We start from the raw sequence: 25722 nt of genomic DNA on the forward strand, positions 1-25722 counted from the left end.
GCGACCCCATGGGTTCTAGCCCACCAGGCTCCTCTGTCCATGGGATTCTCCAGGCAAGAACACTGGCGTGGGTTGTCCTGCTTGACCGCAGACTAAGTCAGGTGCTCCTCAAGGCTGACCCTGCCAAGGAGGGCTTCCTTGCTTCCCTTTTTTGTAAATTATTTATTTATTTGGCTGCACTGAGTCTTAGTTGGGGCACATGGGATCTTTCATCTTAGTTGCGGCATGCGGGATCTAGTTCCCTGACCAGGAATCAAACCCAGTCCCTTTGCACTGGGAGTGGGGAGTCTTAGCCACTGGACCACCGGGGAAGTCCCAAAGGAGGGCTTCCTGGAGGAGGTGACATCAGAGCTGAGCTCTGAAGGATGAAGAAGACTTAGTGGAAGAGGCTGTGAAGGGTGTTCCAAGCAAGAGGAATGGCTTATTTCCAAGGCTCAGATGAGGGAGAGCATGTTATTTTCAAGGAGCTAAAAATATTGTTCTGTATGGCTAGAGGAGTGTTTCTCGGCGTCAGTTCTATTGACTTTCGGGGCTGGATAAGTCTTTGTTGTGAGGGCTATTCTGTTCATTGGAGGATGTTCTACAGGTTCCTGGCCTCGACCCAACAGATGCTAGGGGGACCCTCTCCTTAATCTTCTCTAATCCAAGATGATCTGGGCTCCACCTCCTTGCTGTAACCACATTGGCAAGGCCCCTTTATTCCAAATAAGGTCACAGTCTGGGGTTTTAGTTGTGATAACCAAAAATGTCTCCAGACATTGTCAAATGTCACCTGGGGGGCAAAACCGTCCCTGTTGAGAACCAGGAGGTAAAACCGTGGAGGGTGAGGATGGCAGAAAGGGAAAGAGGAGGACCGAGAGGTCAGCAGAGGGCTGGGCACCCTCAAGTCTGCTCTTTCCGCCTGAGGGACTCTATGGAGGATGGGCCATATGGAGGCTGGCCAGCCTGGGGACTGGGTTCAAATTCTGACCCCACCACTGCAGTGACTGGATTGTGGTCTCCAAGATAGGTCCACTTGGAACCTCAAAACGTGACCTTATTGGACTTCCCTGGTGGCGCAGTGTATGAGAATCCATCTGCCCACGCAGGGGACACAGGTTCGATCCCTGGTCCGGGAAGATCCCACTCGACAGAGGAAGTAATCCCGTGTGCCACAACTACTGAAGCCCGTGCGCCTGGAGCCTGTGCTCTGCAAACAAGAAAAGCCACCACGATAAGAAGCCTGTGCACTGCAACTAGAGAGTAGCCCCCACTCAACTAGAGAAAAGCCCGTACACAGCAACGGAGACCCAGTGCAACCAAAAATAAAACAAGAATAAGTACATTTAAGAAATGTGAACTTACTGGGAATAGGGTCTTTTCAGATGTAGTGAAATTTAGGAACTCAAGCTGAGATCATTCAGGATTAGGGTGGGGCCTGAATTGAATGACAGGTGTCCTTATAAGAGACAGACAAGGAGAAGATACAGAGAAATCCAGAAAGGAAGTCCTGGTGAAGGCTGAGGTGGAGACTGGAGCCATGGGTCTGTAAGCCAAGGGGAATACTTGCCGGCAGCCTCCAGAGGCTGGGACAGAAGCAGGGCTTCCAGAAGGAAGCATCTCTGCTGACACCTTGATTTCAGACCTCTGGCCACCAGAACTGCAAAAGAATGTATGTCTGCTATTTTGAGTCATGCTGTTTGTGGTCATTTGTTACCCGACACCAACCCAGCCGCTCAGCAGCTGTGACACCGTGGATGGAGAAGCCTCACTGCCCTGTCTTCTTTTTCTGTAAAATGGGTATAAACAAGGCACCCACCTTTTAGGACTATGACGCAGATGAAAAGAGAGTATCCTTTTAATCAATAAGTTAGCAAACATTTGTGACATGTTCATAGATCATCAGTTGGCCTGTTATGTGGTCAGTGGTATTACACGTAACAGAAATATAATCAAACCCCGGTCTCCCACATTGTAGGCAGAGTCTTTACCAACTGAGTCACCAGGGAAGCCCAACAGAAATATAATAGTGGCAGTTAAATGCACTTAATGTGTTTTGGGGACAGGTTTTTTTTTTTTTTTTTTAATTTATTTAGCTGCGCTGGGTCTTTGTTGCGGCACATGGGATCTTCGCTCTTTGACGCAGCTTGTGGGATCTTTTAGCTGTGGCACGTGAACTCTTAGCTGTGGCATGTGGGATCTAGTTCCCTGACCAGGGATCAAATCCCAGCCTCCTGCATTGACATTATGGAGTTTTAGCCACTGGACCATTAGGGAAGTTCCTGGTCACAGTGCTAAGTGCCTCTTGCTGCTATCAAACAACACATGTGTATTCTCTTACCATTCTGGGAGTCAGAGATGCAAAGTCTATTTCACTGGACCAAAATCAAGGTGTCGGCGGGACCACACTCCTTGCAAGGCTTGCGGGGAGAATTGCTCACTAACCGTTTCCAGCTGCTGTTCCAGCTGTGGTCTGTGCATTCTCTGACTTCTGGTTCCTTCCTCCCTCTTCAATATGAGCAGTGGCTGCTGCTGCTGCTGCTAATTCACTTCAGTCGTGTCTGACTCTGTGCGACCCCATAGACGGCAGCCCACCAGGTTCCCCCGTCCCTGGGATTCTCCAGGCAAGAACACTAGAGTGGGTTGCCATTTCCTTCTCCAATGCATGAAAGTGAAAAGTGAAAGCGAAGTCGCTCAGTCATGTCTGACTCTTAGCGACCGCATGGACTGCAGCCTACCAGGCTCCTCTGTCCATGGGATTTTCCAGGCAAGAGTACTGGAGTGGGGTGCCATTGCCTTCTCCCATGAGCAGCAGAGCATTTGCTTTATCGGCATGTGACCTTCTTCCTTGTCAAATCTCCCTCTGCTTCCCCCTCTTTTATTTGAAAAATGTAATTAAATTAATTATTTTAATTTCTTGGTCATCCCGTGTGGCATATGTGGGGGTCTAGTTCCCTGACCAAGGATTGAACCTGGGCCTCCTGCACTGGCAGCATGCAGTGTGAGCCACTGGACCACCAGGGAAGATCCTGCTTCCTTCTTCTGAGGACCCTTGTGATTGGCATTGGATCCACCCTGATGGTGGATGGTGCAGGGTTATCTCTCCATCTCAGGTTTCTTGACATGATCATATCAGCAAAGTCCCTTTTGCCACATAACATAATGTTCTCAGGCTCCAGGGATCAGAAGGTGGGTATCTTTGGGAACCACTATTTATATGAGATCCTTGGTGGCTCAGTGGTAAAGAATCCACCTGCAGTGCAAGAGATGCAGGTTCGATCCCTGGGCTGGAAAGATCCGTTGGAGGAGGAAATGGCAACTCACTCCAGTAGTCTTGCCTGGGAAATCCCATGGACAGAGGAGCCTGGCAGGTTACAGTTCACAGGGTCACAAACAGTTGGACATGACTTAGCAACTAAATTACGACTACTATTCAGCTTGCAACACCCCCTGGCCAGTAGCCCACTGGGGTGGGCACTTTATTTGTCACTCTACAGATGAGGACCCTAGGGTTCAGAGAAGTTAAGTGACTTCCTTGTGGTCCCACAGCTCAAGTGGCAGAGCAGGGATTTGAACCTAGACAACCCGGTCTCAGAGCCAAGATATCACTTGTTCTCCTCACTGTCTCTCTGGGGTCAGGCAGCCTCAGGTTCAAATTCCAGGTCGGCTGCTGATCAGCTGGATGACTGGGGGCCAGCACCACCAGCTGAGTCGTCATGTGTAACGTGTGTGTGAACACACTACTCCAGATAAAAGTGATAAACAATAAGTGTCTACTGTAGAGCACCGGGAACTGTATTCAATATCTTGTAATAACGTATAATGGAAAAGAATCAGAAAAAAGGACACATAGGTATGAGTACTTATGCTAGGTTGCTTTAGTCGTCTCCACCTCTGTACGACCCCATGGACTGCAGCCCACCGGGCTCCTGTGTTCATGGGATTCTCCAGGCTAGAATACTGGAGTGGGTTGCCATTCCCTTCTCCAAGGAATCTTCCTGACCCAGGGATCGAACTTGGGTCTCCTGCATTGGAGATGGATTCTTTACCAATCTGAGCCACTAGGGACATCCACTTTATATCAACATATATACACAACGGAATCACTTTGCTCACCTGAAACTAACACAACATTGTAAATCAACTATACTTCAATTAAAAATTAAAAGAAAAAAAAATAGAGACGTCTCTAATGGTCCAGTGGTTAAGACTCTGAGCTTCTACAGCAGGGGGCGTGGGTTCGAGCCCTAGCTATGGAGCTCAGATCCCACAAACCCCAGCAGTGCAGTCAAAAGAAATAAAACTAAATAAAAAATTTATTTAATAAAAATATAAAATGGGAGTGAGAATGCTCACCTCTTTGACTGGCTGGGTGGGGCAAAGGGATCAAGACCATGTGGGGCCTGAACCCGTGGCTTTGCTTCAGGCAGCGACCCAGGCACTGGAAGCTTTGTGGACCTTTGAGTTCTTCTTACTGGGCCTCTGTGCTCTCCTCTGTAAAGTGGAGACGATAAAGAATTCCCTTCATTGCCCGGAGTTCTGGTGAAGATGCTGAGTTTCTCAAGGAGGGATTCTCAAGGTCTGGCTCACTCTTACATCTCATCTTCTCATCCCCAGTAGACATACCAAAAGTGCTCAGTTTCTCTTTTGAAAAATAATTAATTTTTGGCTGTGCTGGGACCTCATTGCTGCGTGGGCTTTGCTTCAGTTGCAGTGAGCGGGGGCTACTCTTTAGATGCGGTGCGCCGGCTTCTCATTACAGTGGCTGCTCTTGTTGCGGAGCACGGGCTCCAGGGCGCGTGGGCTTCAGGAGTTGTGGTTCACGGGCTTAGTTGCTCAGAGGTGTGTGGGATCTTCCGGGATCAGGGATCAAACCTGTGTGTCCGGCACTGGCAGGCGGATTCGTTATCATGGAGCCACCAAGGAAGCCTGAAGTCTCACTTTTCAATCAGAGAGTGGCCAAACTACACTGAGACAGACTCTTTGGCTGTGATATTGGCAAAGATCAATGAGTGAGAATACCCCTGTCCGTGAGGCTGCCAGGGGACCGTGCACCACTGTCCTGCCTGGAAAAGTGGAAGTGAGCACTAGGCCTTTCCTGAGTGGCCACCATCAGAGGTGGCTTTCCTGTGAAACGGAGGAAGTGCAAGCCTCCGGGTCCCCCCTTTCCACAGCTTCGCCCAACACCCTGGGAGGTGCCCTTGAGGTCTTGTACATTTTTTTTAAGGCTGTGGGATCTTAATTCGCTGACCAGGGATCGAACCCTGCCCCCAGCAGTGAAAGCGCCAAGCCCTAACCACTGGACCACCAGGGAATTTCCTACTCCTTTTTTTCAGGAGGGTTTCCAACTGGTATAAACTTCAGGTTCTACAAACCCTGGGTCCACCTCTTTTCATTCTTTTTTTCCCCTGGAAAATAAAAATGGGAATTAACCTGTGATTCAGCAATCTGCTTTCCTAGAACACAGAAGAATGGTTTCCATTTATTGAGAACTTACAATATTTCAGGCCAAGCACTGGGTGTCTATTAATTCATGAATCCATTGAATTCTGCACAACAAACAGTAGGATGGTGTTATGATCTCCGTTTACAGATGGAGAAGATGAAGGCCAGAGAAGTTTCCTATGCGTGTTGCCCAAGATCACACAGTTGGTAAATGACAGAGCCAGGATTCAGAGCCAGATTTTCTGGCTTCAGAGTCAACAGCCTTAATCATGACATTAGGAGCCCTTTTTTGAACAAGATCACAGATCATGTGATCACATCAAGCTATGTGCCTATAGAAATTCAGTGCCGCATTGTTGGCAACCTCCCCAGTTGGAAACAACTCAAACATCCATGAGACCAGTTGGACTAAATTATGGCTCATCTATAGGACAGAATTTCACGTGGCAGTTTAAAAGGCAGTCAACCATCCATGGCTAACTTCAAGGTATAGAATTTCAGTGCATACGTTCTGTTTCATAAACAAGGAAGAAAATAATAGTACTAGCCAAGATTCAGTCAGGGACTTCCCTGGTGGTCCAGTGGTGAGGACTCCTCGATCTCACTGCCAAGGGTTGGGTTCAGTTCCTGGTCGGGGACCTAAATTCCAACCCCCTGCCCCCAAAATCACTCATTTATTAAACAAATAGATTTTGAGAGACTCTTATGTATGAAGCACTGTTGGAGGTACTGCAGACATAACACAGACCATATAGTCGAGAAAAAAGTCAGTAAACAGTCAATCCTATAGGAAATCAACCTTCAGTATTTACTGGAAGGACTGATGCTGAAGCTGAAGCTCCAACTCTTTGGCCACCTGATGCGAGAACTGACTCATTGGAAAAAACCCTGATGCTGGATAAGACTGAAGGCAGAAGGAGAAGAAGATGACTGAGGATGAGATAGCTGGATGCCATCAGTGATTCAATAGATATGAGTTTCAGCAAACTCCAGGAGATAGTGAAGGACAGGGAAACCTGGGGTGCTGAAGTCCATGGAGTTGCAAAGAGTCGGACATGACTTAGAGACTGAACAAGAAGACAATAAAGTGAAACATGGTAGTTTAGAGGGTAAACAGTAAGATGGAGAAATAAAATTGAAAGAGAAAAGGATGAGAGATTTTGAAATTTTCAAACGAGTGGTTTCAAGGAAGACCTCTAAGAAGAGGCGACAATTGAACGCACAACTGAAGCAGGTGATGCAGTGATTTGGAAGGTATTTGAAAATTTTTTATTTATCTATTTATTTTTGTGGCTGTGCCTCGAGGCTTGTGGGATCTTAGTTCCTGATCAGAGATTGAACGTGGGCCCCATCAGTGAAAACACCCAGTCCTACCCACTGGCCCACCAGGGAATTCTTGGGGAATTTTAACAGAATTAAATTGTATGTGTAGAGAAGGTCTCTGAAAGGCTGTTAATGATAACCATATAGGGGCAGTGGGTTGCCAGGTATTTTCCCTTTCCATGTTTTAGACCACAAACTAAATTTATCACCAATCTCAGGAAATCTGGTCTGCCCACTTACAACTGTCATCACCTCCTGTAAGGGTGTTCCATAGCATTTATCGTCACTTGTAACAATAAATTATGTCTAAGCTTTGTTTAATGTATGTAACCCTCTTGACTCTGTTGCCAAACCCAGTAGATCCTCCTCTGAGCATCTTCCAGTTCCCTAGAAGCACCAGTTCACCCACCACAGAGCCTTTGCACAGGCTGTGTCCCCTGCCTTGACAGCCACCCCCTCACTCTATCCTCATCTCTCTCACAAGACATCCCCACAGTTCTGTTTTCTGTCATTTCACATGGACTTGTGCCTTCCCTCAAGAGTCCAGGGATGGGGTCTGCCTTGTTCATCACCTTAACCCCCACTTCCCTATCCCCCCAGTACAGAGCTGGCACTCAATGCTGATTCAGAGGATGAAGGAGAGATTCTTTCCATTGAAAACTGTGAGCTCCTACAACTAACTATAAGGTTTCACTGGCAGGAGGGTGGGGGACCCCCGCCCACCTCCCAGCACAAGCTGGCAGGTCAGGCTTTCAGGAGTCAGTCCAGCGCCTGGCACTACTTGTAGGAACCAAGAAAGACGAGACGCAAATAGAGACCAGAGAGAGGATGGTGTTTTCTTTCCCTGGAATGAGGTCATTCAGGTAGAAGACAGTAGAACAAGCTTGCAGAACACTCTGTGCACCCGCTCAGCCCACTCCCGCTTCACCGGCGTGGGGGGTTCGGAGGAGGGGGGGTTGGGAGGAGGGGGAGTTGGAGAGGAGGAGCGCCGCGCCTTTAAGGCTCCCGGAAACAGGCCTGCAAGACCGGAAGTAACCCGCTTTAGTTCCCTTCTTCACGTGGTGCAGGCCGGAAGTGACGCGCGTGGCCCGGGAGCTGCAGACGCGGAGGCCGACGGAGCCGGAGTAGCGGACGCCGCGGGGTCTCCGGGACAGGTGACCGGGGGAGGGGGCCGGGAGCGCGCCCGGAGAGGGCGGGGCCTGATGCCCCACGTGGGGGGAGCGGGCGCCGGCGCTGGCGGGGTAGCCCGCCGGCCGCGGGGCGGGGTCAGAGTACTCCGCGGGGGGCGGGGACTGGACGCCCACATGGGAAGCTAGAAGGGTGCTGAGGGGGCGGGCCGTCGGTGGGGCAGGGCCTGGGTGGGCCGGGCTCCGGACGCGTGCGGAGCTTTGGTGGGCAGCTGGGGCGGGCCCGAAAAAAGTTATGCCGCGGCTGGGGGCGGGGCCAAATAGTACCCGGCGGACTAGGAGCGGGGCCGGAAAGTTTCGCGTGTTCTGGAAGTGGGTCCTGGAAGTCAGGGGCGGGGCCAGGGGCTGACCCGAGGGTCGGGGCGGGGCCAGGCGCCGGTAGGGCGGAGCCAAAAAGTTGCGCAGGAACCCGGCCGCTGAGCCAGAATTTAGGGGCGCCGGGTACGGGGCCAGATACGGGGCCAGATACTGACGTGCGGAGCGGGGGCGGAGCCAGGGGGCGTGACCAGAGGCTGGGCTCAGCAAATCGGAGGCGGGGCCAAAGTGTTGGCTGGTGAGCCGGGGGCGGGACCGGTGCCAGAAGGCGAGGAGGAGGGGGCGGGTTTAGGCTACTGCCTGGGGCTCCTGTGGGCGGGACCAGGAAGTTGGCCGGGGCGGTCGGACGCCGGAAGGGGGTGGGATTAGTGACGCGAATGTGGGCGGGGCCAGATGTTTGGCGGGAAAGGCGGGGCCGGAAAGTTTGCCTCTCTTCGGGGCGGGGCTGTGGCGTTCTGGACCGGGTGGAGACTGGAGCCTTTCCCTAGAAAGCCGCGTGAGGGCGGGGCAGTTTTGTCTGCGCCTGGGCGGGGAGGGTATTCACCCGGGAGACCGAACCAGACCCGGGAAGCCTCGCCAGGGGGTCCTGGGTCTGTTGGAGGAATCTTTGTTGGGGTGCTGGCGGCGGGGCTTTAATATCCCTGAGGGTAGGGGCAGCGAATAGGAATGGGGCTCGGACTATTTTTTGAGTGTAGGGTTGTAAGACGTCACTGAAATTCCGGGGGAAGAGTTAGGTGTAGATTATTAAACGGGATGTGAGCAGCACCAGGTTGGGCGTGGGGAGTCGGGCTTTCTCGCTTAGGTCGTGAGAGAGGCTCTTCCTAAAGCTCTCTTGGGGTAGAGGCCTGGGTTTTAAACTCCCGGCACAGGGGTGTGGAGACTGAACTAGGATTTTCGTTTTGAAGGGAGCAGTGTCGGGTGTTTCCCTAAGTGGTGGGGCGGGCCCAGAACTTTCCCAGGGCGTGTGTGACTACATTGTTTACAGAGGAATGGATGGGTCCAAAATCCTCTGGAGAGTACTGAGTCTAAACTTTTCCTGGTAGAGGGTGGGCTAGAAGAGGGGCTTCGAGAAGAGGGACTGGGAGTGAGGGCGAGAATTCCCTTGGAGTGAAGGGTGTGTGTGTGTGTATGTGTCCCTTGGAGTGAAGGGTGTGTGTCTGTGTGTGTGTGTCCCTTGGAGTGAAGGGGTGTGTGGTGTGTGTGTGTGTGTGCGCACATTTGAGGAGCCCCCAGTCTGGGACAGGAAGAGACAGATTGAGTGGAGCCATTGGCCTTAGTCCTTCTGTTCCCTCTGCCCTCAGGAGCCCCCAGTGCTGTGTCCAGATTCTGCAGGGGAGGTTTGCTGGGACCCAGGTCCCACCCTGCCAGTGGAATGGTGAGAAGAAAAATGGGGTGTTTGAGATCTGAGCTTTGGGGCAGGGGGCTTGGGAGGAGAGGTTCCCGGCCCACAGACCCTGGGGCGGGTAGAGATTTCCAGCCTCTTATCTGTCCGCCCCTCTCAGTCAGCCGCACTGGATCTGAAATCGAAGGAGGAGAAGGATGCTGAGCTGGACAAGAGGATCGAGGCTCTTCGGCGGAAGAATGAGGCCCTCATCCGGCGCTACCAGGTGCCCTAGCCCCGCCCTGGGAGACCCCATCCCCTCTCCTCCCCGCAGTGAGTTTCCCTCACCTCTCCCTTCCTTAAAACGTTTTCATGACTCCTCATCACTGTCAGGGTAAAAGCCGAGGGCCTTAGCCTGGGATTCCTCCTTTCATTCCATCATTGGTTTGTTCGTTCACAAATATTCACCAGGGCCCATTGCTCAGTGGCACTGTGGTGGCAGCGGTGATGGAGGGGACCCCGGGCCTGCCTTTCCAGGGCTCACAGGCCAGTAGGGGCCCAGCCATGGCTTCAGTCAGTGATGAGCAAGTGGGCCAGCCTGGGATGGAGGAGCTCAGGGTTCTTTGAGAGCCCAGGTGGGGCTCTTCACCCAGCCTGGGGGATATTAAGGAGGACTTCCTGGAGGAGGGGATTCTGAGACTTGAAAGGTGAGTAGATGTTAGCCGGTCTTTTTTTTTTTGGCTGCACTGCATGTCTTGTGGGGAGTCTTAGTTCCCTGATTAGGGACTGAATCCGGGCCCATGAAAGGGGAGCATGGGGTCCTAACCACTAGACCACCAGGGAAGTCCCAGCTAGTTGAAAAGGAGAGCAGAACACACTTCACACAGAGGGGCAGGTTGTGCAAAAACTTGGAGCTTAAAGTTGGAGGGTCAGATGGAGGATATTGACCTGGAGAGACCCTCTGGGGCCCAGCCACACAGGGCCCAGAAGGCCATAAGGCTAAGAGTTTGGACTTTTTCCTAAGGACACTAGGGAGCCATCGAGGGCTTTGAGTAGAAGTGGGGCCAGGTCAGAATAGGTTTGTAGGAGGACTCCTTTAGTTGCTGTGTGGTGGTAGATGGGAGGAGAGGACTCTGGATACAAGGAGGAACCTGGGGCAGGGACTTTGGGGGGGGCGAGGGGTGGGGGCCATATGGAGAGGAGGTGCCTGGCCTGGGACAGGGCTGTTGGGAGGGACTCAGTGACTGATGGGCGGTGGCGGGAGAGGATCCAGGATGAGGCCCAGGTCCCTGTCACAGGTGTCAGAGTAGGTGTTGGGGCTGTCCCTGAGATAGGAGGAGGAGTAGGTTTCATTTATTCATTCTTCATGCATTCATTCATTTAAAAAAAAAAAAAAAAAAAGGATGTTGAGCCTCTGTTGTGTGCCAGGCGGTGTTCCAGGCTTGGGGTATACATCAGTGAACGATACAGATATCCCTGACGCAGAGTAGATTCTGTTATGGGGAGGAACCAGATAAGAAGCAAAATAGACATAATGTCATGATGTGAAGGGGGTGGGTGGTGTGTGGAGAATGGCAGGCGAGCTGGTCAGGGTAGGCCTTCCTGAGAAGGAGACCTTTGAGCAGAGACCTGCAGGAGGTGAGGGATTGGAGAATCTATGGAGAAGGGGCATTTCCAGCAAAGGGAACAGCAGGTGCAAAGGCCCTGAGGCAGGTTTGAACCTAGTATGTTCCAGGTACAGTGAGAGGGTCACAGTGAGCCAGAGGAGAGAGTGGGAGATGAGGATGGGATGGTAACGAGACCACACCCTGTGAAGCCCCATTGGCTGTGGGGGAGCCTTTGGCTCAGAGGGTCTGAGCAGGGGCACCGCCTGGTTCGCTTAGAGGGAAGAAGTGACCAGCTTTCTTGTCTAGAGCTCCAGACAGAGGTCTGCGCTGGGGCCGACTTGGGGCTATTCAGGGGGCTGTGGGAATCTGGCTGGTACACAGGACCCCTGATAGCCGCTATCTCTGATCTCCCAGGAGATTGAGGAGGATCGGAAGAAAGCTGAACTGGAGGGAGTAGCAGTGACAGGTCCCCGGAAGAGCCGCTCGGTGGAGAAGGAGAATGTGGCAGTGGTGAGCTCCACGCCAGGGTGGGACTCGCGAGAACGGGCGGGTGAGAGTGAGACCTAAGAGCCTTCCCCGCTGCCCCAGGCCTGTGGGGCCTCGACCCTGGCAGCCGCCCTCTGGGCCTGTGGTGTCCTGGTCTCCCTGCCCCAGTGACCTTTCCCCCCTCCCCCCTTTCCAGGAGAAGAACCTGGGTCCTTCCCGGAGGTCTCCAGGGACCCCTCGGCCTCCAGGGGTCAGCAAGGGAGGCCGGATCCCCCCTCAGCACGGAGGCCGGGCAGGCATGGGCCGGACATCCCGCAGCTGGGAAGACAGTCCCGGGGAGCAGCCTCGGGGAGGTGCTGGGGGCCGCAGCCGGAGGGGTCGGGGCAGGGGGTCCCCTCATCTCTCTGGAGGTGGCGATGCCTCGACTGCCGACCGCAAATCCAAGGTAGGAGCCGAGGGGGCTGACGTCTGCCTGACGTCCATTGGGAAGGCTCAGTGTTGCCTGTTGCTCTTTCTGTTCTGCTCACAAATGGATTTTCTCCTTCATCCGTCGTTTACTGTCTCTGTTTTCTTTTTTGGACCCTCACTCCGGCTCTTTTTCATCTCTTTCCCTTTCTTCTTCTCTCCCCCAGACCAGCACTGTGGTCCCTGTCTCTTTCTGTCTCCCATTTTGTGCTCTGCTGTGTGCTTGGTCATCTGCCTTCCCTACCCTTTGTCTCTTTTTGGTGGTATCTGGTGGGTTCTGTCCACCGTGCGTGCTTTGCTCATTCGTGTGTGCGTGCACATGTGCTCTCTCTCTGTCATTCTCTGAATTAGTTGGTAGGGAGCGGTGAGGTTCTTACTGTACCTGCTCTCAGCACCCCACCACGCAGATTAGCAGAGGGGGAAGTTGCCAAGCCTGGTCATTTAGAGGACAACTTTCTATGAGTTCCGTGTCCTTGGGCAGCTCACTTCCCCTCTAGGAGATTCCAGTTCTCACTCTTAAATAGGAATGAAAATCAGGTTTAAAGTTTTTTATAAGCATCGTGTGACATCAGGCATAGAAACCCTCAGATTAAACGCTCAATGTATGTTGCTTAAGGATGTTTAGAAAGACGCCAAAGTGCCATGGCGTTAATCAAATGGAAGTTTATTTCTCTCTTGTATGCTGAGTCTTGGAAATGCAAGTGTTCCCAGCATCTTGGGCACATGCTCATCTAAAATTCTGTTGTCACCTAGGGGGGGAAAATTGACCTAAGAAAGGGAGGAGAGAGGATCGTGGGGATCACCTGGCCATCTGTCAGGTTGTTACTGTGGCAGCCATTGCAGGGGTCCCCAGCCCCTCTCCCAGGTTCAGCATTTTGCCAGAAGGATTAACAACTGAGATTTATTACAGGGAAAGGATAGAAAGCAAAATCAGTAAAGGGAAAAGGCCCATGAGCCAGAGTCTGGAGGATACCAGGCACTAGCTTCCAAGAGTCTGCGTCCAGTGGAGACACAAATTGTTGTTTAGTCACTGAGTTGTGTCTGCCTCTGTGACCCCGTGGGCTGTAGCCCGCCAGGCTCTTCTGTTCATGGGATTTTCCAGGCAAGAATACTGGAGTGGGTTGCCATTTCCTACTCCAGGGGATCTCCCCCCCCCGACCCAGGGATCAAACCTGTGTCTCCTGCATTGGCAGGCAGATTCTTCACCACTGAGCTGCCAGGGAAGCCCAAAGACACATAGGCTGCACTTAATTGTTCTTCATTGACAACATATGTCAAAGTTCATCTACTGGGGACTCATTAGAGAGCTAGTACCCAGGCTTCTTATCCGAGGCTGGTCACATAGGTCCCCTCTGCCTAGTACACACCCAAATTCCAGACCCTAGAAGGAAAGTGGGTGTTCAGCATACACTGTATTGTTTGCAGAAAAAGTCTAGGCACGTGGAGCCCCGCTTACTGGTTAACTGTTGACAGGACGTGCAGAGAGCCAGTGTCCAGGTGCCAGCCAGGGGCTGCCTTGCATAACAGGTCTAAGGAGGGAGCCTCAGATGGTGACGAACGCTCAGATTGAGTGATTCTTTCTGACGCTCTGTGTGTGTCTCTCTTTGTCCTCCCCTCCTCCCCCGAACAAGGAGTGGGAGGAGCGGCGGAAGCAGAACATCGAGAAGATGAACGAGGAGATGGAGAAGATTGCAGAGTACGAGCGCAACCAGCGGGTCAGTGCCACGGGCGCCCCCTGGCTGCGGGGCGGAGCCGCCGGGTCGGGGGAGCGCTCCAACACCCCCACCCCCAACTAACTCCGCCTGCCCGCAGGAAGGCGTGCTGGAGCCCAACCCGGTGCGGAACTTCCTGGACGACCCCCGGCGACGCAGTGGGCCCCTGGAGGAGCCTGAGCGGGACCGCCGGGAAGGCAGCCGCCGGCACGGGCGCAACTGGGGGGGCTCTGACTTTGAGCGGGTGCGCTACGGCCTCGAGCAGGAGCGGCAGGTGGGTGCGGGCGGCTGGGCCATGACTGCTGCCCAGCAGCCGGTCCCTGGGTTCCACGGGGAGGGATGTGTGTTGAATGCGGGGCTCAGAGTAGGAAGAGGCTGCAGCCCTACGCTCAGGCTACCCTCCAGTTGATGGTTGCCCCAGAGCCATACTACCTTCTTTTTGTAGCTTTATGATCTGTTTTGGTGTGATTTTCCTCCTTACTAACGTTAATGATGTTTACTGGGTACCGGTCGAGGGCCAGGCACTGTTTAGGGTGCTGGGGCTAAATCAGTGGCCATGTAATAAGATGTCAGATAATGCTGAATGTTGGGAAGAAGGCTCCAGCCCAGCCAGGTGAGGGCACGGAGAATAGAAAAGGATCTGGGGTGGCCTCTCTGAGGTGCCACGTGAGCAGATACGGCTTTGATCTCCATCCTGTCACCTCCTCCTCCTATGACCTTGAGCCAGGGGCTCTACCCAGGAGCTTAGAAGGCCTCAGGAAAGGGGTGCAGGGGCGAGAGTGGTGGGCGGAGCCCTGACTGCCCATCTGCTTGGGGCAGGGCCGCCGGGCCGGCCTGGGCGGCGCCGGGGACATGACGCTCTCCATGACTGGCCGAGAGCGGTCTGAGTATCTGCGCTGGAAGCAGGAGCGGGAGAAGATAGACCAGGAGCGGCTGCAGAGGCACCGCAAGCCCACCGGCCAGTGGCGGCGGGAGTGGGATGCTGAGAAGACGGATGGCATGTGAGTCTCCGCCCTGCCCACCCCTGTGGGGCTCCTCTGCCTTCGCGCTGACTTCTGACTCCTTGGCCTTTCTTGGGTTTTTCATAGTGTGTATCAGTTAGCACGAGCTGGGTAACACTGCATAACCATCGCCAAATCTCAGGGCCACAGAAAGCGTTTCTTTTTCTTAAACACCTAAAGCATTTTGTATTGGGGTATTGCCAGTGTAACAACAGATGTTGTGATAGTTTCAGGTGAACGGCAGAAGGACTCAGCCATACTTTTTTACAACCGTTTGTTTATTTATGTATTGGCTGCGTCGGGACTCAGTTATGGTGTGTAGGCTCTTCACTGTGACCCGCAGGCGCCAGGGGGCCTGGGCTCAGCTCTTGCGGGAGGCAGGCTTAGTTGCTCCAAGGCCTGTAGGGTCTTAGCTTGCCCGATCAGGGATTGAGCCCAGATCCTCTGCCCTGGAAGGTGGATTCTTAACCACTGGACCGCCAGGGAAGTCCCGAAACATTTCTTTTTCCTGTGCTCACCGGTCTTCTAAGTTGGGCTGATTCAGGCTGGACTGGAAGCTGTGGGTCCAGCTGGGGTTGAACTCACTTCTGCCCTGCATGTGTGCATTCTAGGGTTCACGCTGAGGGATGGGGCTACTGGGGGAACCACTGGCCATAGTATTGGCAGATGTGCAGGAGGGAGAGTGAGACACTTCCCCGTTCTGTTAGCCAGCAGACCCCACCTTGCTGTGGCAGGAAATTAAACTGTCAGCTCGATAGTACTGCCGTGGTTCTACAGCCAAGGGTGCGGATGTGAGTTCTCATGCAGGGAGGGCATGAAGAATTACAGCGATGGCCCCTTGGCATCCTCCCTTCATCCCTCTGTGTCCCCCACCTACCCAAGCACCTTATCCTGGTGGCATTATTATTCTCAGGTCTGACTCTGTTGCTTTTCGGGTCCCAGGAAACATCCCATTAGTCAAAGCAAAGGCATCATCCACAGGAGGGCTAACTGCCATAGCAAAGGTGGAGAAGATTCCGGAAGAGCTGTTGAACGGCAGTCTTAAGATGGACAGCTGTCGTTTTTACATCATCCTCTATCCTTTGCCACAGCGTTGGCTAAAGAAAGAGGATCTTGTCTGTGTGCCTGGAGGTCGGAGCATTTATTTTTGGATTGTGAGCTAAGCCTTTGCCAGCGTGAGAAACATTTTGCACAGATACCGTAGCTGATGTTTCTGAGGGGGAGGCAGGTGAGCTTTTTGGAGATGTTCTTGGGCTTAAGACTGAGAAAGTCCTCTTACGTCCCCACAGCAGCCTGCATCAAGTCTCAGGTTTGCATTGAATAGAGCAAATTGTGCAGTGAATAGAGCTAATGTCACATGCTGAAGAATAATGAAGCAGAGTATGGAGAGGTTTGGAGGCTTCTGTTTTAGACCTAGATAATGTATGTAATTGGGCTTCCCAGGTGGCACTAGTGGTAAAGAACCCGCCTGCCAATGCAGGAGATGTAAGATATGAGGATTCAGTCCCTGGGTCAGGAAGACCCCCTGGAGGAGGGCATGGCAACCCACTCCAGTATTCTTGCCTGGAGAATCCCATGGACAGTGGAGCCTGGTGGGCTGCAGTCCATGGGGTCGCAAAGAGTTGGACACGACTGAAGCAACTTAGCATGCAACACAGTGTATGTAATAATACGTGATTGGAAAGGTTAGGAAGGCCTCTGAGTTGAGGCCTGAAGGAGGTAACGGAGCGGGCCCCGGAGAGATCGGAGGAAGCGAGCCCCAGAAGCAGCACGTGCAAAGGTCATGCGGCAGGAGCTCTGTGGTAGGAGAACTTGCTAAGCTCGGGAGGTGAGAGAGAGAGATTTAGATGAGGCTGGACAGGAAGCTGGCGATGTTGAACTTGCACATTCTTGTTGAGGTGGGGAATTGCTGTCAAATACTGACCATTTTTCTGCGTTTGTACTACCATGTCACACCTGCCTTTTGTCTTTCACCTGATTCTGAGCTTTAATCAGTGACATGCTCCCCCATTCGGTTGATGACCTTGTGGTCTGTGATCTTGATTTCTAACCGTGGCCCCCACCTCCCCCAGTGACTCTTCCCGCCCTACCTGTTCTCCCTGTGCCACCAGCTGCCTGCTCACCCCTTTCTCTTTACCCAGGTTCAAGGATGGCCCAGCTGTGGCCCTGGAACCATCCCACCGCTATGGTGAGTGGGAGTTCTTGGGTGGGGTGAGGCAGCTGGCTGGGCCGGGGGAGTTGGGGCAGGGTGGGGTGGGGGTAGCTTGTACTGTGCCCTCCACCCCTGACTTCCCCTGGGTTTTGTTGCAGATGACCAGGCTTGGGCCCGGCCCCCCAAGCCCCCCACTTTCAGGGAGTTCCTGTCCCAGCACAAAACTGAGGTCAGCCGCAGAAAGAAGAAGAGCAGCCGACCCCAGCCTAAGGCGGCGCCCCGTGCCTACAGGTGGGGGCCCCCTTCCCCTTGCACGTGCACAACCCTAGCGGGCCTGTGTGCCTCTACCCCTGCTTGTTCTCTGGCTGTGGGTTTTGGGGATATTTCTGTCCTTTCTTGGCCCTATCTGTCTCTCAGGCACTTGTCTCCCTGTGGGTCAGGCACTTGGTTTCGGGGGTGTCGGGGCTGGCTGTCACTTTACCCTCATCTGTCCCCTCCTGCCCTCCCACCCATCTCTTCTGCCTGCCTGGCCCCTCTCTGCCTGGTCACCTCTGACACTGGGACACACGCCCTGTTTCCTCCTCGGTGCTCTAGCCTGCCAGCTCCTTGTCTGGAAATCCCGAAGACCCGCTCTCTCCACCTGTTGAATTTTGCAGCTCCGTGTCTGGGGACGAGCCTGGTGTGGGAAGCCCCTTCCTCCTGTCCATCTGGGTTTTATTCCTTTCCTCTGTGCCCTCCAGTGACCACGATGACCGCTGGGAGATGAAGGAGGCCGTGTCCACAGCTCCTGAGCCCCCGCAACCTGCTCTCCCCAAGGAGGCGCCCACGCAGGTAGGGCGGACTGTCAGCTCCCGGCAGGCAGCACGGTGTGGGGGTGCCTGGGGCCTGCAGCCTCTCCCTGACCTGCCTTGTGTTCTCACAGCTGCCTGAGACCCCAGCCCCTGCCCATCGACCTCCTGAGGATGAGGGCGAGGAGGGCGAGGATGAGGGGGAGGATGAGGAGTGGGAAGACGTGAGTGAGGATGAGGAGGAGGAGGAGATCGAGGAAGAAGAGGAGGCTGATGATGAGGAAGAAGAACCAGCCGGAGATCACCAACCCCAGGAGGCTGAGCCCAGCGGGAGCCCCGCCAGGGAACATGGTGACAAAGAGCCCGCCAGGCCGGAAGAGCCCCTGCCGCTCCCCCAGGCCCCTGCCACGCCTTCCAGCCCCTTCTCGCCCCCTGGGGGCCACCAGCCTGTGTCCGACTGGGGTGAAGAGATGGAGCTGAATTCTCCCCGGACCGCCCACCCGGCAGATGCTGTCTCTCCGGGTGAGGCCTGGCCGTTTGAAAATGCATGAAGCTGGCTGCTTGTGTGTGTGCTCGAGGGGTGCATGGAGGACCCTGGGACCCCGTGTGCCCTGATGGCTAGGGAGGACAGTCCATGCCTGTCTCTAGAAGGCCCACCCCCAGATCCTGCCCTGCCCTGAGCCATTCAGAGTGCCCTCCCCAATAAAGAGATCACTTCCTCAAATGACACTTCCACGTGTGTCCTTAAACCCCCTCTCACTCCCCCAGAGCCTTTGTCTTGGTGGGGGGCGGGGGGGTGGTATTTGGAGGGGAATGGGCTTGATTGGGCCTCCCCCTTTCCCAGGAGGTGACCAGCCAGCCCCTGCCTCCTTGGAGAGTGGGCCCAGCGCCCCAGGAGCCCAGAAAGCTGAAGAGGAGGGGTCTGAGGCAGCTCCAGGTTGGGGGAGTGGCTGGGGTGGTGAAGGTGGCTTTCCTTCCGCTTCCTCTTGGGTTGAGGGGAGGAGGGTTTGGGGGCAGTAGAATGGAGTGGATGCGTCTCCATTATGGGTGTGGGGTAGCTGCTGGCCCGGGGATGGGGCGAGGGGGGCGGGGCTAGGCTGCTGGGTGGGAACGAATCCAGGGTCAAGGGGGTGGAGCTATAGGGAGGACCTCCCGGAGGAGCCACTAGGAATTGAGTGTGTTTGGGGGTGAGGGGGTGGAGCCAGGGTGGGATTAGGAGGTAGAGGGCTACCCCAGGGGTTCTGCAAAGTAATCTAGAAACAAGGGGGTGGGTTAAATTGATAGGAGCTCAGAGCAGGATTTGAAATACAAATCGGTCAAAAAGAACCGGGGAGGAGTAATGGATCTAGCTGTGGGTGTGGTTACAGTTTGGAGGTGTAAATTAGTAAATGGGGTAAATTAGAAATACGTAACATATTGAGGTAAAAATTGTGGAGTCTAGCGGACCTGGAGCAACAGGCAGAACCCAGTCTCCACCTCCACCAGGCGGAAGCCGGGTTGTGGACCTCCGACCTCCCCAAGGAGTAGGGGTTAGGATTTGGGGGCATAGCCAAGGAAGGTCTGGTTAGGACTCAGAAGGTGGGCAAGGGAAGTGGAGGTAGATCCTGTAGGGCAGGCTTGCTAGAGGTTGGCATATGTCCGTGGGGTGAGTCTGGGATGGGAGAGGACAGAGTTTAGGATGGCGGATGAGGTCGGGGCATCCGGAGCGCTTTGTCTTTGGGTCACGTGACTTCGATCTCGCTCTGTCAGATTATGTATTCGATTGTAAACAGGGATCTGTTGCGGGGGGTGTGTGTCTCCGTAGATCCTCTCCGAGGATTAAAGGAGCCTGAGACTCGTAAACCGCTTAACGCAGGGTGGGCGGCTGCCAGGGTTGGTGGGGCGGAGGGGCGGGGCTAGGGTGTTCGGGGCCGGCGGTGGGGGGCGGGGTTACTGTTGCCCTCAGGTGACCGCCCCTTCTCTTCGCAGAGGCGGACCCCGAGGGCCAAGAGACAGCAGAGATCGCCGACTTCCAGAGGGTGCGTTTCTGCAAGGTGGTAGCGGCCGCTTCGCCACCGGGGGCCGCCCGCTGACCGCGCCCGCCGACTGCGGCCTCCGCGCTCTGCACTAACCTTCCGCCGCCTCGCTCCTCTACCCTCTGCTTCCGCCACTCCAGCCAGGAGAGGGTTAAATGTAAGGGCGGGGGGAGGAGCCAGGGATAGTGAACCGGGTGGGGCCAGGGCAATAGTCCAGTCTCACAAATAGGGGGCGCCGTGGCACCAGGGTGTCTTGAGACACCCCTGAGTTACCCACTTTTGGAGGCCATGGGGGTATAGGTGCCAGTTCCCGGGCCGTTTTCCGCCTCCAGGAGCTTACATCTGGGGCATGGCTTAATAACCGGTGACTCTTGACGGACCTGATTTCCCCGGCCGCAGAACTGGTCCTTATTAAACGCAGTGCTTCCGCTAACCTTTGAACTGTGTTTCTGGCGGGGGCAGGCTGGGTTGCTGTGCTTGTGGGTTTGTCCGTGGTGACAGAGGCGGGAGGAAGGGGCTCGCTCTTTCTCCACCCCCCTGATACGTCTTCCCTCCCCCCCTCCCACAGGCCTCCCCGAATTCCTGAAGACGCTGCTGGGAGGGGACTGACGCTTCCCCGCCTTGATGGGGAGGGGGCGGCAGGAGGGGCTTAGTCTGGATCTCCGAGCTGTGCTCTGTCCTCCCCGAAGCCCACTTTGGACCCCATGGTTTTAGAGAGGGAGAAATTGAGGGTGGTGGGGAAGGAGACGGGGAGGGGGCGTGGCTGGGTTGTGGGGCGGAGCTGGAGCTTCGGGGCCTGAATTTAGACCTGAACACAGAAAATGTGGAGGAAGAGGCGCGTCCAGCGAGGGGCGTGGTTAGGGTGTTTGGGGCCCGCATTCTAATGGAGTTTAAAACAAGGAAAGGTGTTAGGAAGTGAGGTAGAACCACAGCGCAGATTTAGATGGGAATCCCTAACGCTGGTGTGGGGCGCAGCCAGCAGCAGAGAGCTTGGTTTAGAATGGGGTGCTCAAACTAGTGGAGTGAGGAGGAGAAAAGAGGCGGAATCTGGATTGAAGATAGATGAGGGTAGGGGGAGAAGACGGCGAAATCGAATGCTGGAGTAGCGTTTAACTTGGCTAAAGGCACATTACAACTGGGGCAGGACTTAAAAGGCTTGAGCTTGGCAAGGGAGCGGCGGAGCTAGATGCCGGGGAGAAGTCTGAGTTCCGAAAGGGAATGGGTAGGGCGTGGGGAGGAGAAGAAAAGAAGAGAGCGGAGGTAAGCTCCGGGGCCGGTATAACACCGAAGCCTGGTAGAAGTCGGCTGGGCCGAGACCAACGTTTGAGAAAAAGCGAGGTATTGCATGCTTGGGGCGGGGTCAGAACGCTGTGGTTAAGCCTTAGCTTGCTAGTGTTTGGCCGGAGGCTGAGGAGGGGGCGGGACTAGAGCGCGGAAGAGGCCCGCCCTGCAGGGGCGGGCCCACGCTGGCGGGGGCGGGGTTGGACGGGGGAGAGTTAGAGGCCGCAGGAGGCCCGCCTACGCGGGGGCGTGGCCACGCTGGCGGGGGCGGGGTTGGACGGGGAGAGTTTAGCGCGGAGGCGGGCCTCCGGAGGGGGGCGGGCCCTGTGCGGGCTGTGGCTCGGGGCCGAGTGGGCTGCGGGGATGCGGGGCACGAGCTGCGTGGGCGGCGGCGGCGAGAGCCCGGGTGGCGCAGGGCTGAGCGAGGGCCCGCGGGGCCGTTGGCTGCGCCTAGCACCGGTCTGTGCCTACTTTCTCTGCGTCTCGTTGGCTGCTGTGCTGCTCGCTGTCTACTACGGTCTCATTTGGGTTCCCACGCGGCCCCCTGCAGCCCCAGGCGGCCCACCGCCTAGCGCGCAGTCCTCTCCGTGCGGCGGTCGCGCGGGTGCGCTGCCTGCCCCAGCGCCCGCCGCCGCCTCGGTGTCTTGTCTTCTGGGAGCCCCTGGCGGGCCGAGACCCCAGCTCGAGCTGCCGCGCAGCCGCCGCCGACGCCACAGCGACCCCAGCCGCCGCCGCCCGAGCCACCAGACGCTGGGGGAGACGCCGGAGGCCACAGGGGGGCGAGGACCCGGGTAACCTTCCTTTTCACCCAAAATGGACCGCCAGCCTTCGAGAGCCTGGCGCCCTCGCCGCGGATGCGCCGGTCCCGAATTGGTGTCTGGCTCCTCCTTCATGACATCGTCTAACGTCTGCGGAGCTGTCATCCTGAAGAATGGGGGGCGAAGGGGAGCCGGCCCTGGTTCTCGATCGTCGCAGCTCCTCCGCCGTCAGGCCGGGTCCTCCACCAGGCAGACCCCATACTGATCACTGCCTCCTGCTCCTCCCTCCTAGGATTCTGTGCACGGACCCCTCAGCCTGCCCCTCTCCTTCCTCCCTGAATCTCCGTGTGCATCTATCCACCTGCAATAAACTCCAGCCCCAGCTGCCTCGTGCTTGTTTGTCGTGTTGTCTGCAGAGGGGCCTCCCCTCTCAAGTTTGTGAGGGCAAGCCTTTCCTGGCATCAGGGCATCGCCTCTCACTCTGGGTGGGCTGTGTGCGTTCTCCCCTTCCCTGGCGGGGTGGTGGTGTCATTTTTTTCTTCCATCGCCATCGTGTATTTTCTGGGTTGGGATGAGAAGACGCTTATCCGCAATAAGGTAGTTGAAGGTCAGACGGTATGAAGGGCTTAGCAGGTTTTTGCATGCTTGCAGAGGACAAGTGCCTCTGGAGGGGAGAAGAGGCCTGGCCTCCGGTAATAGCACAGGAGACAAGACAAGAGATGGGGTGATCTCAGCGAGAACTGGGTTTCTGGGGACTGTGATTTGTATAACTATAGTGTCCGGCACGGAAGCTAAATCACCTGGAGAAATCAGGATACTGCTGGAAGAGCATGAGTTCACATTCCTGGGAGCTGAGAGATGAGCGTGGACAGGGGTGGTGGTAGGACCCTTCTGGAAATCACAGAGAAAGCTATCAAAGCACCCAGCTGTCTTTGAAGCTTAGTACTGCCTCTCTGGTCTGCAATGTTGCCTGCAAACCAAGGCTGAGCAACCTGAGTCCTGCTAAAAGAGTCAGAAGTGGCTGAGTCTGTTTTCCTACCCAGACGACTAAGGTCTAGCTCTGGGCAGGGTATAGGACCCTACCCTAAGCAGGAAGTGATTTCATATCTGACCACCTCCCTTGAACTGGAGACTTCCTTAGGATGGTGAAGTGGAGCCTCCTCCTTCAGACTGGGACAGCTGTCCCTCTGTACCCGGCTAGGAACGTCAATCTGTTTACCTCCCCTCCTTCTTTCTACGCCTTCCAGCACCACTTCCCAGAGGGTGTCTCCAGGATGAATGGAATTCAGGAAGCTGGCACCCCTTTCCAGTTAGTATAGATGGTAGTTAGGAGCACTGATCTTGGGGCCAACATACCCAGGTTCAAATCCCAGCTCTTCCTCTCACTAGCTGTGTGACTGGGCAGCTAACCCAACCTCTCTGGTCCTGTAGAATGAAGATGATCATAGTATTTATCTCATAAAGTTTTTCTGAGGATTGAGGAAGCTGGTGATCTGAAGCCTTTAGAGTACCATGACATGTTCTTGCTCACCACTCTCTTCTGTCCGTGGGGCTTTAAAAGCCACAGCTTGGATCCCAAGGGATTGCCAGTCAGTCTAGAGCTCTGGACCTCAGCCAATGGTGAGTTAGAGGGAGGGACTCTATCCTTGTTCCCACCGGCTCCCCTCTCTGATTCTCAACGCTCTTCTCCCAGCCCGTTATCCTGCTCTCTTTTCTCTGTGTTTCCCTCACCACCTTTTCCTCTATCTTCTTTCTGTCTGTTTTTGTCTCTTTGTTTTTCAACGTTTGTGTGTCTCTGTCTCTCTCTCACGTCTCTCCATGTCTGTTTCTATCCCTCACTCTGTTCTGACTCATTTTCTCAGCTCTGATGCTCTTGCTTCAGCTCTCTATTTCTTCTCCCTTCCTCACTTTTCTCCTCCATCTTTTTTTTTTTAACTTTGGGCTGTGCCACATGGCATGTGGGATCTTCCCTGACCAGGAATGGAATGCACCCTCCCCCCCACCCCATTGGAAATGTGGTATCTTAACCACTGGATCAGCAGGAAAGTCCCCTCTCCTAAACATCTCGACCCAACCCTCCTCTCTCTCCCCTAGTTCAGCTCCCCTCACTCCCCTATCTTCTCCCCGCCCCCTCCCTTTTTGGTCTCTCTTCTCTCTTCCTGTTCCTCTCAGGCTCTGTTTTGGTCGCTTTTAATCTTTCATTTAACAAATATTTATGCAGCATTTACCATGTGCCAGGCTCTATTTTAAGCACTGGGGAAACAGCAAACAAAACAGGGAGACATTTATACTCAGTGGAGCCAGTATATCAGTGGGGAGACAGACAAGAAACAGAGATGAATAACTTACATATGTGTTATGTCAGGTAATAATAAACACAGAGGAGAAAACTAATCAGGGGATAGGGAGTGATGAAGTTGCTGGTTACTGGCTAGAAGCCTCAGAGAAGTGAGGGCAGGACCTGCAGGTCTTGGGGGAATAGTGGTCTAGGGATCGGGAACAGCAAGTGCAAAGGCCCTGAGGCTGGAGGTGCTCAGCTTGTCCAAGGAACGGCAACGATGTCAGTGTGGTTGGACCAGAGTGAATGAGGGGGCTAGAGGGAGGAAAGAGAATGCAGGTAGTTTGTACAGAACCCCATGGGCCGGGGTGAGGAGTTTGGCTTTTAGTGAGGTGGAGGCTTAACCTCTGTTAAGAGGTCCTCTTAACGGGACCCTCTGACTGCCCCGTGGGGAATGAAATGTAGGGCCCAGAAAGGAGATCACTGCGGTGAGTTGGATGAGGGACAATGGTGACTAGACCAGGGTGGTGATGGAGAGGAAAGGAGGGGTGGGTGGTCAAAATGTGTGCATATGAAATACATATGGCATGTGAAAGAAAGTGAAAAGTGAAGTCGCTCAGTTGTGTCTGACTCTTTGCGACCCCGTGGACTGTAGCCCACCAGGCTCCTCCGTCCATGGGATTCTCCAAGCAAGAATACTGGAGTGGGTTGCCATTTCCTTCTCCAGGGGATCGTCCCAACCTAGGGATCCAACCCAGGTCTCCCACATTGCTGGCAGACGCTTTAACCTTTGAGCCACCGGGGAAGCCCGATACATATGGCATAAAAGTTAATATTTCCACCAGTCTGAACTGTGCAATTCAGGATATTAAGTACAGTGTGTGCAACCATGACCCATCAGTCTGACAGTTGTGAAAGGACAGAGGGAGGGGCTTCCCGGGTGGTCCAGTGGCTAAGACTCTGCACTCCCAATGCAGGGGTCCTGGGTTCGATCCCTGGTGGGGAACTCGATCTCTTAAGAGATTGCATGCCGCAAGTAAAGATCCTGCATGCCCAAACGAAGATAGAAGATCCCACCTGCCGCAACTAAGGCCCGATGCAGCCAAATAAATAAATATATAAAAAAATAAAAAAGAGAGGAGGGAATGGGTCAGGGGAGCCTCTGGCTGTACCTCTCTGGGTGCGGTGGGGCTTATGTGTCTATGGAGCTGTCCTTGAGAAAGAATTGCCCATCAGAGGACTCCTGGATGGGGCTGCAATGGACTGGTGTAAATACCCACTGTGTTGAGCCCAAGGGAGGCATGGCCTTGGCACCAATGCGGTAGGGCTGTCAGACGGCTGTGCTGTCAACCTTAAAGGGAGAGCTGCTCAGTGCTATTCAATGGCCACCAGAGGGATCTAAACTGTTCCCGGTTCTTTCTGGCCTCATCCCCAAGCGGCTTCACCTGGTGCCCACAGATCCAGGCACCTAAGCACTTCTCATTACCGTCCTTCAGAGATAAAGGAGGCCTGGTGGCTTTCCTTCAATCTGATTGGATCAGCTTGGGTCACATGACAACCCCAGAGCCAATGCTTGTGCCAGCGACCTGTCCCTGTCAGTTGCTAATTG

At 54.6% G+C, this 25722-nt stretch overlaps 2 protein-coding genes across 3 annotated transcripts; both read left to right on the plus strand.

Moving 5' to 3' along the window:
• The first annotated feature begins 8701 nt into the window (after positions 1-8701).
• Positions 8702-18510, plus strand: CCDC9 (coiled-coil domain containing 9). Its single transcript, XM_061388786.1, has 12 exons — positions 8702-8896; positions 9551-9624; positions 9752-9856; positions 11592-11687; positions 11860-12108; positions 13760-13843; positions 13941-14114; positions 14660-14841; positions 16983-17029; positions 17152-17284; positions 17734-17824; positions 17916-18510. Exons 2-12 carry the CDS (start codon positions 9622-9624, stop codon positions 18330-18332), a joined length of 1581 nt encoding a protein of 526 aa, XP_061244770.1. The 5' UTR covers positions 8702-8896; positions 9551-9621; the 3' UTR covers positions 18333-18510.
• Positions 18511-18964: 454 nt separating this feature from the next.
• Positions 18965-22218, plus strand: INAFM1 (InaF motif containing 1). 2 transcript variants are annotated; one of them, XM_061388788.1, is made up of 3 exons: positions 18965-19426; positions 19750-19799; positions 20365-22218. In XM_061388788.1, the coding sequence occupies exon 3, from the start codon at positions 21441-21443 to the stop codon at positions 21870-21872; it is 432 nt and encodes a 143-aa protein (XP_061244772.1). In that variant the 5' UTR covers positions 18965-19426; positions 19750-19799; positions 20365-21440; the 3' UTR covers positions 21873-22218. The 2 variants fall into 2 exon arrangements, with proteins under 2 accessions (XP_061244772.1, XP_061244771.1); XM_061388787.1 differs by lacking the exon at positions 18965-19426 and adding an exon at positions 19435-19637.
• The last annotated feature ends 3504 nt before the right edge of the window (positions 22219-25722 follow it).

Source organism: Bos javanicus, chromosome 18, assembly GCF_032452875.1.
Source record: "Bos javanicus breed banteng chromosome 18, ARS-OSU_banteng_1.0, whole genome shotgun sequence".
NCBI classification, from domain to species: Eukaryota; Metazoa; Chordata; class Mammalia; order Artiodactyla; family Bovidae; genus Bos; species Bos javanicus.

What these genes read in the sequence shown, in the direction of transcription:
- CCDC9 (XM_061388786.1), top strand. An exon ending in GCCTCGAGCAGGAGCGGCAG is followed by an intron (nt 14,115 to 14,659) that starts GTGGGTGCGGGC and finishes TGCTTGGGGCAG; the next exon opens with GGCCGCCGGGCCGGCCTGGG. An exon ending in GGAACCATCCCACCGCTATG is followed by an intron (nt 17,030 to 17,151) that starts GTGAGTGGGAGT and finishes GTTTTGTTGCAG; the next exon opens with ATGACCAGGCTTGGGCCCGG.
- INAFM1 (XM_061388788.1), top strand. Translation starts at nt 21,441, where the DNA reads ATGCGGGGCACGAGCTGCGTGGGCGGCGGCGGCGAGAGCCCGGGTGGC.